At 42.7% G+C, this 16,998-nt stretch overlaps 1 protein-coding gene across 2 annotated transcripts in view; it reads right to left on the reverse strand.

The window, feature by feature from the left end:
• TRAM1 (translocation associated membrane protein 1) overlaps positions 1-5,880 on the reverse strand; it is a 42,705-nt gene extending 36,825 nt beyond the window's left edge. The window contains exon 1 of one of the 2 annotated variants that reach the window (XM_072604846.1): positions 5,468-5,880. In XM_072604846.1, the coding sequence (XP_072460947.1) occupies positions 5,468-5,590 (123 nt within the window). In that variant the 5' untranslated portion in view covers positions 5,591-5,880. The remainder of the gene's footprint in view (positions 1-5,467) is intronic. The other variant, XM_072604847.1, reaches the window with a different exon arrangement.
• Between the last annotated feature and the right edge of the window lie 11,118 nt (positions 5,881-16,998).

Genomic DNA, 16,998 nt, shown 5'->3' on the forward strand with positions numbered 1-16,998 from the left:
CACTTGCAAAATTTCACAGACATGGCCTGTATTGAATTGCTTGCCTTCCCAAAGGGAATGGGTGGGGAGGGAGGGATGAAGAGAAGTTGGAACTCAAAGTTTTAGGAACAACTGTTGAGTATTGTTTTTGCAACTAGGAAATAAGAAATACAGGTGATGGGGTATAGAAATTCATCTTGCCCTACAGGACAAAAGAGAAGATGGGGATAAGGAAAGGGAGGAACAATACAAAAGGTATACTGGACAAAACAGGTAAACAAAAAACTTTAACCTAAGGCAAAATGTGCTAAGTGTAAAGGAGAATTTCAAACAAAGTGCTCTGAGAAATCTGAGGTAGAGAAAATTTCTAGAGATGGTTCCACATATAATTAAGCCTTGAGTGAAAAGAATTCAATACTTGCAGCTGTAAGGGGAGAAAGGATATAAAGTCAATAGAATAAGATCATTCCATGAAGACTGTGCAAGGAAAGACATGGTGATGGAAGAAATCAGTAGAAACAGCGAAAAACAAAGTAATACGGTTCTCCCTTCTATATCACAGGGGTTAAGGGCACAGTGCCACTGTGATCTGGAAAATCTGCACAAAAATTTCTGGCTCTCCCTTCATACCAGGGAAGAAATCTGAATTTTTTCTCTTTCTTTTGTGGAGTATTACAGTACTTTATTGTAAAATTTGGGTTATTATACAATACTATACATATATATTTCTGAGTTTCTAAACTTTTCTGTGTCATCTGCTGGCCTTCCAGTATTGTCTGTGGCTTCTGCAAAACTCCAACAAAATTCCCATTTAATTTCTTTTGCTGAAACACAATATATTGAAACTGCTATAGGGAAAATCGCCATGTGGAAGGGATAACTGTAAATACATTCTGAGACTCTCAGAGGTGGTAGAAACAACAGTAACCAACTAGCCCAAAGCATAGATGAGCAAGAATCTCTTCTACTACATACTTTTTCAGGTGGTCATCCACAGCCTTTGCTTTAAGATCTTTAGAATGGTGCAGTGGAGGAATTAGAGGACTCAGGTTCAAATTTCTGCCCCATCACTTGCTCGCTACCTGTTTAATCTTAGGTAAATGGATAATTGGGAGGAAAAGAGCCCAGATACAAATCCTGGCTCTGCCACTCACTGGCCTTGGGCATCACTCACCCTCTCTAGGCCTCCAAGTTTTATCTCTATAAAATGAAAGGGTTGGTTTATACAATCTCTAAGGTCCTTACTATTGTTAAACCTATAATCCCGAGAACCTGCTATACCTTTCAAAGCAGCCCCTTCCACTTTGGGATGGCTTTATCACAAAGTTTTTCTTACATAGAACTGATTTCATTCTCTACAATTTGCCATCCAGTTCTGCTCCCTGGCAGGTCAAACAAAACTGAATCCCTCTTCCATATGACAGCCTCTATGATATTTAAAAACAGTTATCTTCTCTAAACCAGAGCTGAAGGGGCCATGAGTGGAAAAATTTTAAGAAGCCCTGCTCTAAACACTCCCAATTCCTTCATCTGATCTTAATTTGCCATGAGCTCAAGGTCACTCCTTATCCTGATAATCCATCTCTGAACACTTTTAGCTTATAATAATAGCCAGTATTTATACAGCACTTTTAGGCTCACAAAATGTTATCTCATTTGATCTTCACAACAATACTAGTTGCCATTATTATCTCCACTTTACAGATGGAGAGACTGAGAAATTAAGTGTCTTGCCCACAGTCACACAGCTGGTAAGTTTCTGAGTCAGGATTCAAATGATCTTCCTGACTCCCAGCCCAACACTATTCAGTGTACCACCTACCTTGACACCTGTTATAAAATATGTGGCACCTGTTATATCAGGTATGGTCTGTCCAGAGCAGAAGAGAGCATTAGACTGCTATCTACTTAGACCTAGATGCTGCCTCTCTTAAAGCAAGCTAAGATCATACAGACTGCTGACACATATTCAACTGGCAGTCTACAATTCTTAGACCTTATGCCTCCCATCTTGTACTTATGACATGAATTTTTTTTAAAGTCTTATAAGATGTTACATTTTTATTAAATTCATCTTGCTGTCTCTACACACCTGATACAATCCAACACCTGGGTTGCCTCTTCTTCCTCCCAGATGGGTGCCATCTGAAAATCTGATAAGTATTACAACGATGCCTTTATCGAAGTCACTGTTCAAAATGTTAAACAGTACAGGGCTCTGGGGAACTCCAGTGGAAGCCTCCTTCCAAGACAATAAATCATTAATGACTACCTGTAGGTCCTACCCATTCAACTAGTTCCAAAACCTAGTGTTTGTCTAACCCCTGAAAGATTTTGCACATGATGAAATTATGATATTTGTGTGAATGGTCAACAGTGTGAAATGGGCAAAGTAGTCAAAGAGGAGGAAGAATAGGAAAAAGTCATTGCATAAGGCATTTAGGATGTTACCATCATGATCATCTTGGTGGAGAATGCAGTTTCAGTTGGAGGGTGAGAGGACTGTATAGGAAGATTAAGTAATGGATGAGGAAATAGAAGTTGAGCATATAGATGGCTCTTTCATAGCAAAAGAAAGGGTGCATCCTCAATCCTCCACTAAAAACATAGAAAAAAATGTCTTGTTAGCACAATTTGGGGGTGGGGAAGGAAGAGATGTTAATCCTGTAAACTCCAAAACACCTGCAACATTTACTATTCTGAATAATTTTTCCTATATTCCAATGCCCATACTTGGTATCTTTAAAAAGAACAAACAAACAAACCATGATACATTTTGTTTGGATGCTGAAACTTCTCAACAAAGGCTCAAACAGAACCCTATTGCATTAAGAGTACGTCCCTTTCCATGTTCTTAAGTTCAGAGAAAGATGTATCCTTTATTTTTGATAGCATAGTTACCAACAATGGCCACTGTATTTGAAAGGATTTTGTTAACTCTCCATGTTCACTCTGTATAAACTGTCACTAGCTGCACTTCTTTAAAAGTCTGGAAGAGAAGAGAGAAGATAACTTGAAGGGCTTGTAGGAGGATCAATGGAAGTAATTCTTAGGACAGAAATTGAACCAAACATGGATGTTTGAAGACAGAAAAAGAGCTAACAGAGAGGGGGAGGCAGGGGAGCAATGGAAGATGCATTGGGAGATGAGGATGGGGAGGATGGGGTGGGAATATTAATGCAACAAAGCACAGAATGGGCTGGGATCGGATCAAAAGCACAGGAAATAGGGGCCAGTCTTTCCCTTTTTTTTAGTAACCAAAAACAGGTTCCCTTCGCTCCAATAAGCTAACATTTCCTCATCTATTCCAATGAGTTTGCACAAAGCAGTAATGTATTATGTTTGGTAATATTTTAATAGTATCAATATGAATCCTGTGACATTTCCTTTTATAGTAGGCTTCAAAATCCTGAACTATTAACATATGGTAATAAGACTACACCTTATCCGTAGGATACATAAGTTTTGTATCTCGAATTTATCTTAGAAACATGTTTAGCACTTTTATTGCTTTCATATTAATATTAAAAAACCTGTCAAATTTACAAATAAAAATATTTTACCCTTATTAATACGCAAATTCTTATGTGAATTCTTATCACCAGAAAGCTATCTAGAAAAGAATGTGAAACAATGTTTCACATAAAAGTAAAATCCTACCAATCTCCATATACTCTCCAGTTTCTAAATTTGCCTGTAATACATTCAAAACTATGATAATCTCTCTCGTCTGTATTCAAATACGTTATTTTCAAGTTAAGCTTTATCAGCGGGAAACTACAAACTTCACAAAAATATGAAACCAAAGCATAATTACTAACATTAAATATATGAGAGAAGCATTTAATTTTGCATTAGTACTGTAGGATTAAGTAATGCAGCAACAAAATTAAAAATAAAACAACCTAAGTTCTAGAAAATTTTAGAGGCAAATTTTTTTAACAAGGACCTATACAAGAGTAACATAAGAAAACAAGAACTTTAAAACTTTAAACTATTATATTCTATTTATTAAGTATCTCTGTGCTAGGTGCTAAGAAATCCAAGGATGATTGTAGGGCTCCTGCTCTCATGGAGTTCATAATCTAAAAGGGAGATATAATTCACACATAAATAATTTTAATAATAAGTTTGAAACTCAGCAGTGGGCTCTGGGAGAGACTGGGAAACAGGGAGGGTTTCACAGAAAAACCAACATTTAGGATGTAAAAGATTTGTAAGATTTCAACAAGTAGTTAAAGGAAAGTAGATAAGAGTTAAGATTCTTGACTTTCAAATTATGGATGTTTCCCTATTGCCAAAACCTTTCCATTTGTAGCCCAAGTTATTGTATTTGAGTTCCGTGCTATTTTCCAACGTTGCGGACTTATCACAGAAGAAAACTGAAATGAATTTGTGAGTTCTCGTACAAATCAGACCGATTCCTCAAATCTAAAAAAAATTCTGCCAAAGTACTGAAGATGTTGTATCTTCCCTTGCCAAGTTTTAAGGGCCCATTGTGCTTCCTAATAGACACTCCATGCCAAGTCAAATACCCCACCTGTGGGGAGACACTAGGGAGCGTCCCTTGCACCTTCCATCCTCCAGTCCCCCAGGACGAAGAACGGTTTCACTCTAGGGCCTATCAGGGTCATTCTAACCCGTCTGATCACGTTGTGACAGGGCACACGTCGGCGGTTTCTGCACCGGGGTGGACAAGCATTTATTAAACGAAACTGAAGCTAAACGTCAGAAGACGACGAAGGGCAGAGACTCGCCGGAGCGCCCAGCGGGGCCCAGCCCGGCCCGGGGTCTCTGCTCGGGATGGACACGTCTCCGTCGGTTTCCCCCCGGCTCGCCGGCCCGCCAGGAGAAGCTCCACATGGGGCTTGTAGTTCTCCGGGGCCGCCCCGCCGCCCAGCCCCGAGGAGGGGGGACACATTTCCCGAGAGGCCTTGCTCTGCTCGCTCTCCAGCCCGCCCCCCCCTCGCAGGCAGCCGCCGGGCCCGGGGAGGGGGGGCTCATCCTCTCCGCCGAGGGGCCGCCCCCGGCCCCAGCCCCTCGCTCACTGCCACGTAACCCTTCGCGGGAACCAGGAACTGAGCGGCGGCGTCAACGCGAGCGGGCGGGAGGAGGAGGGGAGTGGAAGAGGGGGCGCCCGCTCCCCTTCCCGCCCGGAGCCTCCGGCGAATGACGAGAAGCCCGAGGCCAGGGAAGCAGCTTCCCTTCCCCTTCCCTTCCTCCCTCCGCCTCCCGCGCCGCTGCCCCGCTCCGAGGCTCCCCGGCGGGGTGGGGGAGCAGGAAGCCGCACCCCCGTTTTTTCCTTAGCGGGGGACAGGAAGAGAGAGACGCGGCCCAGGCACCTCGGGGCTGGGGGGAGGCTCTGTCCGCAGCTCCTTCTGGAGGGGCAGAGGAGAGACTGTCAACGCGGACAGGGGAGGAAGGGGGCGGAGGGGGCGAGGGAGCTCCCCGCGGGGCGGGGGCGCGGGGGTGTGTCTGCCCGTCTCACCTCGAACATGAGCCCCACCAGGAAGACCATGGCCACGCAGGAGACGATGTCGGCGTGATTCTGCAGGATGAACTCGTGGCTCAGGACCGGGGGGTTCTTGGTGCTTTTCTTTCGGATGGCCATGGTGAGGGCTGGCCCCTGTCCCGTCCTTCCCCCTCCTGGCCTCCTCTGGCGCCGCCGCTGCCGCCGAGGCTCCTGCTTTGCTCTTCCTCACGGGTTAGACGCTGCTACTGCCGCTGCTCCCGCCTCCGTCCCCTCCCCCTGGCTGCTGGTCTCAGCCCCGCCGCAGCCGCTCGCTGGGACTTCACTTCCCATCCCACAGCCACTACGCAGCCGCCGGGGCGGCCCGGGAAAAAAAAAGAGAAAAAAAGGAGAAAGAGGGAGGGAAAGCGATTGAGAATGCGCACGCGCGAACTCCGGGCTTCCGACGTTCGTAGCGCTTTTTCTCGTTCCCCTCCCCCAACACGCCAGCCTGGCCTGCAGCGCCACCTATAGCCCGGAGGCCGGTAGTTCTCAGGCTGAGGAAACGCCCCCAGGGCACCCGCCCTGCTCTTCTTGGGGGGAGGAGCGAGAGTAGGTGTTCTTTTACCGCCAGAGAGCACCTCCGCCCCTTAGATGGTGAAGTGACGTCTGGTGGTAGCCTACTGCGCAGGCGCACCCGGCCCCCAACCGGCCTTTGGCTCCTTCCTGCTCAGGCCCGGCGCTCACCGGCACTTTCCAATGTGTTGGGCTTTCCCCTTTCGCCGCTCGCTCTGCCGCTCCTACCCGAAAACTCGAGGGATCTGTGATACCATGTGTCCCGCAGGCTCAGAACCCACCTAGAGTGTTCAGTTACCATGGCTGCTTCCGGGGACCCCCTGCCGGCGGGCACGTGCCCGCGGCGGAGCCGGCCTGGCATCTTCGAGGCCCAGAGGGGGGCACTCCGGTGGAGGGAGGCATTACGGCTATAAAAATAATTCCCTGAGATCCTTCCGCGCCGCTGCTCCCGGGCGGCACCGCTTTCCATCCTGGCCTCGAGGCTGGTGGAAGTGCTCTTCTTATTCCCTTCCGTGTACCCCAGGGCGAGGACGTGAGAGGTGGACGGCCCGGCTCCCGACGCTCCTGAGCGAGGTCACCCGTCCGTCAGTCCTGGAGCGCTGTGCAGCCCCCGCCGCGGGAAGGGCGGCCGTGAGGGGCCTTGGTGTTGTAGTGAAACAGGAGGAGGAGCGAGAACCCGCCGTCACTCATGTCCGCTGTAGCCTTTATCGGCAGGACGGGCCGTGGTAGCCTTAACGCTCCGTGGTGGCCCAGGGCCGCGCGTCTCTTCTTCTGGTTAGACTGTCCGCAGTCACGGCTCACCGCTCTCCCGCTGACCTCCCTCTGGGAAGGCCCCCACTTGTCCCAACCCCGTGGTTTCCATGTTTTTTTACTTAGGTTGATGCAAATTAGGCTTCCTGTGACTATATTCTACAGCTACCCAAAGAGAGCTCTTTGGAAAGGGAAAAAAAAGTGTGTGTGTGTATACACAAAGGTTGTCATGTATATATATGTGTGTGTGTGTGTATGTGTATAGAAGCATATGAAAATTGGATACTTGGAGAGAGATGGGGCAGAACCAGAGGCTCCAGTCACAGTTTTCATCAGGTCTGGCTGGTGGTCATTACAGAAGCCTGGCTTTAGGAGCAAGATGAATCAAGACCCTAAGCCCTGGAAGAACTGGGTGCCAGTCAGGCAACCAAAGAGAGGGAGTCAGTCACAGAGACATAAATCAGGCCCTGTTACTGGAACGCCTATGAGGTGGTGTAGTTGGTCATGGAGAGCAAGGTAAGAACCCGGTAATTGGAAGTGGGCTACATGGTCAGATTGGGATGAGCAACAACAGTCACCTACTACGGCTTCTTAAATTCCCTCTACCTAGGAAGAGTATTGTTTAAAGAGTGTAGGGAAAGATTGTGCCTGAGAGCTTTATAAACCTAGCTCTAGACCTGAAAGTCAGAAGAATTCAGTACAGGAAACCAGGCAGATTATTGCTTAAATACATGTGAATTTCTCCAATGGTCTCTCCTGTGAGAATGGAAATTTTTAGTGAATGGGCTTCATGATGTTCAGAGACTTTCTTCATAATTGGGGCTTGTGTTCTGAAGGGTAAAACGGATTGTATGACCTCTGGATAAATGGAGCGTTACTGTATGTGTGAGGGCTAGATTCTTAAGCTTGGGGTCTTGGCCCTTTGATTCTTACAGGAGAAACAGGAACAAAGTAGGTCCTGATCCATTAATCTTGTTTTACAGCTTTATTTATTTATTAAAGTCCCTCCTTGGTACCTTATAAGTGGCATAGAAGTAACAATGGATTCTTGAAAGCCCTGCTACAAAGCAAAAGCTCTAGAATGCCCTACTAAGCCAAAAATGACTTGAATTATTAATGATTTGCAAAGAGGTCTGTATAGCATATTTGTCAAGACTTGCAAATGACACACAGCTAGGAGAAATAGGTAATAGGTTGGAAGGCAATCTGGATCCAAAAGATGTCTAGAGGCCAAGATGTTGACTGAGTCTAATAAGATAAAGTTTAATAAGGAAATGTAAAGTCTTTGACTTGGCTACAAACTTTTAGCTGTACAGGTATAAGATCATGGAGAAGTGCTAAAAAATATCTGAGGGTTTTATCAGATTGTAGCATAAATCAACAGTGATCTTTATTTTGAGGTCCATCCTTGGGATTTCATAGAATCAAACATTTAGAGCTAGAAGGGGTTGTAGAGACCATCAGATACAATTCCCTCATTATAAGGAAACTAAGGCCCATAGATGTTAAATGGTATGCCTAGGTCCACATAGCTAATAAAATGGGAGGCTGGTTTCAAATTTGGTTCTTCCTAACTTCAAATCCAGCAATGTGCCATCTAGCAACCTCAAAGAAAGGAGAAATATATCTAGTTCTCTGCAGTGACAGGGCTGTGGTTGTACCTATAACAGAGAATCACCTATAATGCTATATGACCATGATACCTCATCATTATTGTCCCCTCTATTCTGTGTAGGAGACTCTTGATTTGGAAATTCCTGACACCAATGTAGATCAGCTATTAATCTGTAACTTGTAATTTTAGTTTGGGGGCACTGAGAGAGTAAATGTCTTGCCATGATCACAGTTATGATGTATCAGTGGTAGCACTTGAACCTAGGTTTTTCTGACTCTGAGGCAGGTCCTGTACTCCCTAAGTCTTGCTATTTCTCAAATCTAGCAATCTTAGGCTGCATAAAGAGAGGTATAATGTCCAGCACCAGTGAGGTGATAGTCCTACTGTATTTTGTCCTCAGTATCTTGTACATTGGGTTTGGTTTTAGAAGTTGATAAATTGAAGTAGATAAATTCAGAAGTGTCAAGACCATCCATAGTATACAGTGGAAAGAGTTCTCTATTTAGTGTCAAAGAAGCTGTATTCAATTCCTGGCTCTGCCATTTATTATGTATCAGATTGGACAGATCACTTACTCTCTCTGGGACTCAGTTTTTCATCTTGTAAATTTAGAGGATTGAATTAGATGACTTCTAAGTTTCCTTACAACTCTAAATCTATGATCTTATGATTGTATGACATCTAAGATCCCTTCCAGATCTAAACCTATAATTATGTGTGTCTGAATCTCAACTTGAGACTTGAGGACAACTAGAATAGTGAAAGGCCTTAAGATCATACAGTGACGTTTTTAAAAGTTCAAGAGACATAATTTCTGGGGAATTAATAATTGTATTAACAGTGCCAACATATTACTAACAAAAATGGGTCAGTGACACTCTCAAATGCCAAAGACCCCTCATTGTGTTGGGCTCGCAGTTTATATGTCCTTGGAAGAGGGGTGTTCTGGAGGTGGCAGTCAACTCTGATTGGTTAACAGTGAGAGAGAATGAATATTACAATGAGAGGTGGACCTTTTCTTTTCTTTTCTTTTTTTTTTATAAATATATTTGTTTTCAATTTTCAACAATCACTTCCATAAATTTTAAATTTTCTCCCCCTCCCTCCCCAAGATGACTTGCAATCTTATATGAATTCTACACATACATTCTTATTAAGCACATTTTCACATTAGTCATGTTGCATAGAAAAATTAAAACAAGTGGGAGAAAGTATGAGTAAAACTAAACAAAATAAAACAACAAAAGAGAAGAATAGTCTGCTTCATTCCGTGTTCTAACTCTGTAGTTCTTTCTCTGCATGTGGATGCCATTTTGCGTCGAGTCCATTAGAAATGTTTTAGGTCCTTGCATTGCTGTGAAGGTCTAAGTCTGTTAGAAACAATCCTCACATACTGTGGCTGTTACTGTGTATAATGTTCTCCTGGTTCTGCTCACTTCATTCAACATCAGTTCATATAAGTCTTTCCAGGGTTTTCTGAAGTCTGCCTTTTCATCATTTCTTGTAGCACAATAGTATTCCATTACATTCATATACTACAACTTGTTCAGCCATTCCCCAGTTGATGGGCATTCTCTTGATTTCCAATTGGTCATCACAAAAAGAGCTTCTGTAAATATTTTTGTACATGTGGGTCCTTTTCCCATTTTTTGATCTCTTTGGGATACAGCCCTAGAAATGACAGTATATGTAGTATTCCATAACCATTGCTGAGTCAAAGGGTATGCACATTTTTGTAGCCCTTTGGGCATAGTTCCAAATTGCTCTCTAGAATGGTTGGATCAGCTCACAACTCCACCTACAATGAATTAGTATTCCAACTCTCCCACATCTTCTCCAACATTTATCATCTTCCTGTTTTGTCATGTTAGCCAATGAAAGGTGTGATAGATGTGATGTGATACCTCAGAGTTGTTTTGATTTGTATCTCTCTAATCAATGGCGATTTAGAGCATTTTTTCATATAACTATAGATAGCTTTAATTTCTTCCTTTTAAAACTGCCTGTTCATATCCTTTGACCATTTATCAATTGGGGAATGTGAGAAGTAAGAAAGTTCTGTTGTCCACATTACTAGGTGATAAGGGTTGTGACCTAGCATGGACAGGTTAGAGATCAGAAACTAATGGGCAGGTCTAAGGAGCTGTGTGAGGAAGGGCCTATCAGAGAGGAGAACATGGAGTCACATGGCCAGGGGACGGTGTCATGGGAGATCCAAAGTTCAGAAAACAGTATAAGAAGCCCTATCTTCCTGCATGTGTTGTAGTCTTCCTGAAACCTTACTGGGGAGGCTATTCATTCACTCAGGGAGAATGGACGTAAAGATTAATAAAGGTTTTCCTGATTTCACAACAGGTATTGTTCTTTATTTAAGGTGGGCATGTTTCTCACTGTTGGGGGCGTGTTAAACAAGCTCACTTCTAATAGGGAATGACTTGTATTCTTATAAATTTGACTCAACTCTCTGTGTATTTTAGAAATGAGGCCTTTATCACAGATATTAGTTGTAAAAATTCCTAGTTTTCTTCTTCAATTTAATATAATCAAAATTATCCATTTTGTATTTCGTAATGTTCTCTATCTCTTGTTTTTTTCCATAAATTTTTTCCATTCTCCATAAATCTGACAAATAAACTATTCATTGCTCCCCTAATTTGTTTAGAGTATCAGCCTTTGTACCTAAATCATGTACCCATTTGGACTTCATTCTGGTATATGATGTCAGGCATTGGTCTATGTCTGAGGGGGGCTTTTGTTTGAGGAGGACCTTTTCTAAGGAGGGACTGGGATGGGTGGGTGTGTAACTTTGATTTTGTCGTTTATTTCTAAACTGCCCAGCCTTGGGCAATCTAGTTAAAGAATTTATCCCCACCCATAACCTGTACTGAACACTATGGGCTTCCCCACTTTAGACTAAATTCCTGGGTGAGTTGAGGGGTATCTATCACAAGCATGGTGTTATTCCAGTACTGCTTAGGCCAGGGACCTGGAAGCTTTCAACACTCCTGATGTGGTCTAGTTTAGGATAAAGGATAAATTCTGATTGCTGACCCTTGCCATGCATTCTACAAATTCCTGAATTGTGTTTGAGACTAAGCAACAGTAGATTGCTGATGGGCTCAGACACTATTAGTCATCTGGAAAGTTATGCTGTCTTGGAGTGATAGAGCTGCAGGCTTTGGGACAGATGGAGTAACTACAACAAATCTAGAAAAGAAGGCAAAAGAATTTCAAGAGCCTTTGAGTTTTTTGGGGGGAGAAAGGCCTGTTGAAAGATGCACCTGAATTAATGTGGCACATCCAAGCTGAAGTGGTATCCAAGTTGTGTCTTAAAGCTAATTATCCAAGATGTAGAGATGAGCAAGGGGTACATTCTTCATGTGGGGGATCACCTGTTCAGAGGTATTGAGGCTAGTGTTTTACTCTCAATATTAAGAAATATATAGGTGGAAGATGATCTCCATAGCCAGAGAAAGAACTATGGAGTCTAAGTGCAGATTGAAGCATACTGGTTTTTTTGTTTGTTTGTTTGTTTCTTCTTTTTTTGGCTTTCTCCTTTGGTTCTAATTCTTCTTTACAACATGACTAATGTATAGATATATTTAATATGATTGAACATAGCCTATATCAGATTGCATGAAATCTTGGGGAAGGGGGAGTGGAATAAGGGGGAGAAAATTTAGAACTCAAAATCTTATAGAAGTAAATGTTGAAAACTAAAAACAAATATTTTTTTTTTAAAAAAAGAAATGTATTTTCAAGATTAGGCCCAATTGGCATTGCTTTTGTCAGAACTTGCCTTTACATTAGATGAGAAAATGAAGAAGTCATTGGTTGATGTGCTGGGCAACTGGCTGGTGCGCTCTTTCTGTCTGTCATCTATGTGTGTGCGCGTGTGTCCATGTGTATGCGTGTGTGTGTGTGTTTATGTGTATCTCATTCTTCACCCTGAGTACCCCTGTCTGTCAATAGGAGAGTAGCACCAATTGTTTTATCATTAGTCCTCTAGAATCATGGTTGAATCATCGATCAGAGTTTTTATGGCTTTCAGAGTTTGTTTTTACAATGTTGTTACTACATATTCTCCTGGTTCTACTCCACTTTGGATCAGTTCATACAAGTCTTCCCAGGTTTCTCTGAAACCTTCATCATTTGGTCCCTTTGATTATCAAAATTATCCCTTCATCATTTAGGCATGTTGAAAGTGGATTTGGGAGAGACTATAATTGACTCCATTTTGTGCTATATTTGCTGTTATATTTTTTTTCTGTGTGACACTAAATGTACTGTTTCCTTTAGTACCTCTTCTTCCCCCAGTCACTTTACAGTTACAAAAGAAAACTCATAGGACTAAATAATTCTAGGAGCTCACCCATTTCTCTTCATTCTTTCTAATAGTTGGCTGTTGTCCTTTGTTCTCAAAGAGGACTAAAATGAAATCATCATGATAAAATGAAATTTCAGTGTATCTGACTGTGCCTGATCAGACCACTACGAGACCAGAATGCTCTACCATAGGTTGGGCATAGAGTCTGTGTGAGTATTTGGGGTGGATATCCCAAATTTGCACATCCTACGTTTACTTTGGGTTGTCTCAGTTCTGCTTTGCTCATAGAGCATAGCACCCTTTCTTACGTGAGCATGCCACGCTAAGTGGTCCTGTGCCAGTGTCTCCCATGATGCATAGTCAAATCCAAAGTTCTTGAGAGGGACCTTGAGATTGTCCTTGTATCACTTCTTCTGACCACCATGTGATCTCCTGCTCCATGTGAGTTTTCCATAAAATAGTCTTTTTGGCAAGCACACATTTTGCATTTGAACATGGCCAGCCCATCGGAGTTGTGCTCTCTGAAGCACAGTTTGAATGCTTGGCAGTTCAGCTCAAGCAAGGACTTCAGTCTCTGGTACCTTATCCTGCCAGGTGATCCTCAGAATCTTCCTGACAGTTCAAATGGAAGTGATTCAGTTTCCTGGCATGGCGTCGGTGTATTGTCCACATTTCACAGGCATACAACAATGAGGTCAGCACAACACTTCTGTAGACCTTCAGTTTGGTAGTCAGTCTAATACCTCTTTTTTCCCAAACTTTTCTTCAGAGCTTCCCAAACACTGAGCTAGCTCTGGCAATGCATCCACCTCATTGTCAATGTGTACATCCCTGGAAAGCACACTAACAAGGTAAGTGAACTTATCCACAGTATTCAAAACTTCTCCATTTGTTGTAACCGATGGTTCCGCATATGGATGGTGTGGTGGTGGCTGATGGAGCACCTGTGTTTTCTTGGTGTTAATTATTCTGCAAAAATTAACTGAGGCAGCATAGAATTGATCCATACTTTGCATCTCAGCTTCAGAGGCTGCATTGAGTGAACAATCATCTGCAAACAGAAAATCATGCACCAGCACTCCCTCCACTTTGGTCTTGGCTTGTAGCCTTTTCAAATTGAAGAACTTACCATCAGTACGGTAGTTGACCTTGATGCCGTGTTCATCCTCATTGAAAGCACTTGACAACATGACTGAAAACATCATGCTGAAGAGCCTGGGAGCAAGCACATAGCCCTGTTTCATTCCACTGGTGACTAGGAAGACACGAGAGCATCGTCCACTATCCAGAACCTGGGCAAACATGCCATCATGAAATTGATGTACATCATGAACTTCTCTGGGCAACCAAATTTTGAAATAATTTTTCATAAGCCCTCATGACTAACAGTGTCAAAGGCCTTGGTCAGATCTACAAATGTTGTATACAGATCTCTGTTTTGCTCCTGGCATTTCTCTTAAAGTTGTCGGGCAGCAAACACCATATCGACTGTTCATTGATCCTTTCTGAAGCTACATTGGCTCTCAGGTATATGACCATCTTCCAGGTGAAGGATCAGCCTATTAAGGAGGACTCTAGCAAGAGTTCTGCCAGCAATAACTAAGAGAGAGACTCCCCTGTGATTGTTTCAGGACAGTCTATTCCCTTTACCTTTATAAAGATGGACAATGGAGGCATCCTTGAACTCCTGGGGGATAACCTCCTCTTGCCATATAACTTGAAAAATTTCAGTCAGCTTTTGTATAAGCAATCGTCCCCCTACCTTGTAAATCTCAGCTGGAATAGAATCAGCACCAGGTGCTTTGCCACATGAAAGGAGTCTAATGGCCCTCAAAACCTCTTCTTCAGTTGGAAGTTCAACTAAGGAGGGACTGACTTCAACCTGAGGTAAACAGTCAATGACCTCAGCATTGATTGATGATGGTCTGTTGAGAACACTATGGAAGTGCTCAGCCCATCTCTCTAGGATCATGTCCTTATCACTAATCAATGTGGCTCCATCAGCACTGAGTAATTGTGATGCATCATAGGTTTTTGGTCCATAAATACCTTTCAGGGAATCACAAAAGCACTTTGGATTGTTATCAGCACAAAAATGAATTTCATCTGCTTTGTTACTGAGCCAGGAATCCTGTATCTAAGCTTTGCTTGTACTTTGCTTTTGATGGAATTAAATGTTGCCTTCTTAGAGATGGATGAACTATCCCACTGGTAAATCCTTTGGAGTTCTTGTTTTTCATTTAGCAGCTTCTGAATTTCCCCATCATTTTCATCAAACCAGTCTTGGTGTTTGTGAGTGTTCTGACCCAGATCAGCAAATGCAATGTTGTACGCCAAACCTCTGAAAGCTGCCCCCTCCAGTGGATCACTGGCAGATTTTCAAAAATCAGATGTGCCTACTGAGTGACTTATACTTAGTGGTTAAAACATTTGTGTCTGTATAGTTGAAAAAAAAAATCTGGTTTTAAAAGTCATTGGTAGAGAGACCCTTAACATAACCAAGACAGTTATATTTCAAAACTTTTCTATGGAAAAGCAACTATGTAGTAGTGATTAAAAGTAAGTTAACCTAGTACCCTGGTGGAGGGAAAACCAAAAATTCCATTATTAGTGTGCAATTTGGTTATATAAAAGGTAATTCCAGCAGGGGACTGGCACTTTAGGTAGGAAAAAAAAGAAAATCTAAAAAAAAATTTAGGTCATCATTACTTCCTTCATTCACCTTGTGCTCTAAAGTGGATTTTCTATAGATATATCTGATATTTTCCTGTCTCTTTGTCTTTGTTCACAATCCTTCCTCCCTGTGATCATTTGCTGCACCACCCAATCTTTGCCAGTTAGTCCTGATTATCCCTTAAAGCTCTCTCAAATGCTGATTCATTCCTTCTTGAAACTCTTTTGTGATTCTTCTGCTTCCCAATTTCTCTTACACCATTGGTAGCAGATATGCAAGTTAGCTCTTCCTGTATTATTTCACCAAGAAACTGTTTGTAGATATGAGGGAACATGTGGTCCATGGTAAGATATAGAAATGCTGGGCATATGGTACCTGGAGGGGCCTATTCTTGTGGTCTCTAAGGAAAACCATTTCTACCATGGTGGTAGTGCTAGCCGGATGAGAAAATGGTTAATATAACCCTAAGAGGAAGAAACAATCATTTAGACCTTGCCCTTGCTAGTACTAGGAAGAGAGGCCCAGCAGGGAATGATTTACCAAAGAGTAAAAAAGCAGAGCCAGAAATATCAGGGAGGAGTAGAAACTGACAGACCTTACTTTTGCAAGGTACTAGAGTTCATGTTGATAGAGAACCAAGTACCCTCAGGAGCGATTCATCTCTATTCCAGTCATGTGAACTGTGTAGGTTCAGAGGAAAATTGGAATATATCAGAGAAGAGGGTCTCTTTTGGAAAAGGGAGGAGAGAGACTTCCTAACAGTGAGGAAACTTGGTTAGGAGCTCACTTTGTGTTATTGTCGAATTAATTAAAATTTATTCCACATGTGATGTCTTATTAGCCTGAATACTTAAAGGGAACCAGAAAGGGCAGCTGGGTGACACAGTGGATTGAACATTGGCTCTGGAGTCAGGAGGACTTGAGTTCAAATGTGACCGCAGACACTTACTAGTTGTATGACCCTGGGCAAGTCACTTAACCCAAAATGTCTCAAAAAATAAAGGGGACTGGTGTCCTTTTAAGACGAAGAGTGAGGGATGTAATGATATTCCTACAATATATCCCACAAGCTCTGGGTGGGGATATGAGCTAATTTGTTGTGTATGTGTGTACATGCAAGTCAGATACTGACATTCTCAGATATGAACTAGAGATATTATACCAGAGCTGCCTCCCAAGTTGTACCTAGATCTCTTGTTAGGGATTAGGACTCCAATAACACATGGGTTATGTAGTTGTCATAGTCTACCTCATGCCATATTTATTTGTGAATATCCTATCTCTTTCCAAGAGAAAATAATTATATTAGCTGGTATTTATATAGTGCCTGCTAGTGCCTCGCACTGTGCTAAGGAGCTTTACAAATATTATCTCACTTTATCCTAACAACCCTGCAAGGTAGGTGCTTTTACTATCCCTATTTGCTAGTTGGGACATCTGAGGCAGAGGTTAAGTGACTTGTCAAGGACCATGCAGCTAGTAAGCATCTGAGGCTGGATCTGACTCTGACCCTAGGCCCACTGCTCTATTCACTATACCACCTAGCTGCCTGAAAGACAGAAAATGTATCTTGAATAAGTTCTCTGAAGGGCCTGTTATCTTGAATCTTTTATTAAAAGATAATACAA

This window comes from Notamacropus eugenii, chromosome 4, assembly GCF_028372415.1.
Source record: "Notamacropus eugenii isolate mMacEug1 chromosome 4, mMacEug1.pri_v2, whole genome shotgun sequence".
Taxonomy (NCBI): domain Eukaryota; kingdom Metazoa; phylum Chordata; class Mammalia; order Diprotodontia; family Macropodidae; genus Notamacropus; species Notamacropus eugenii.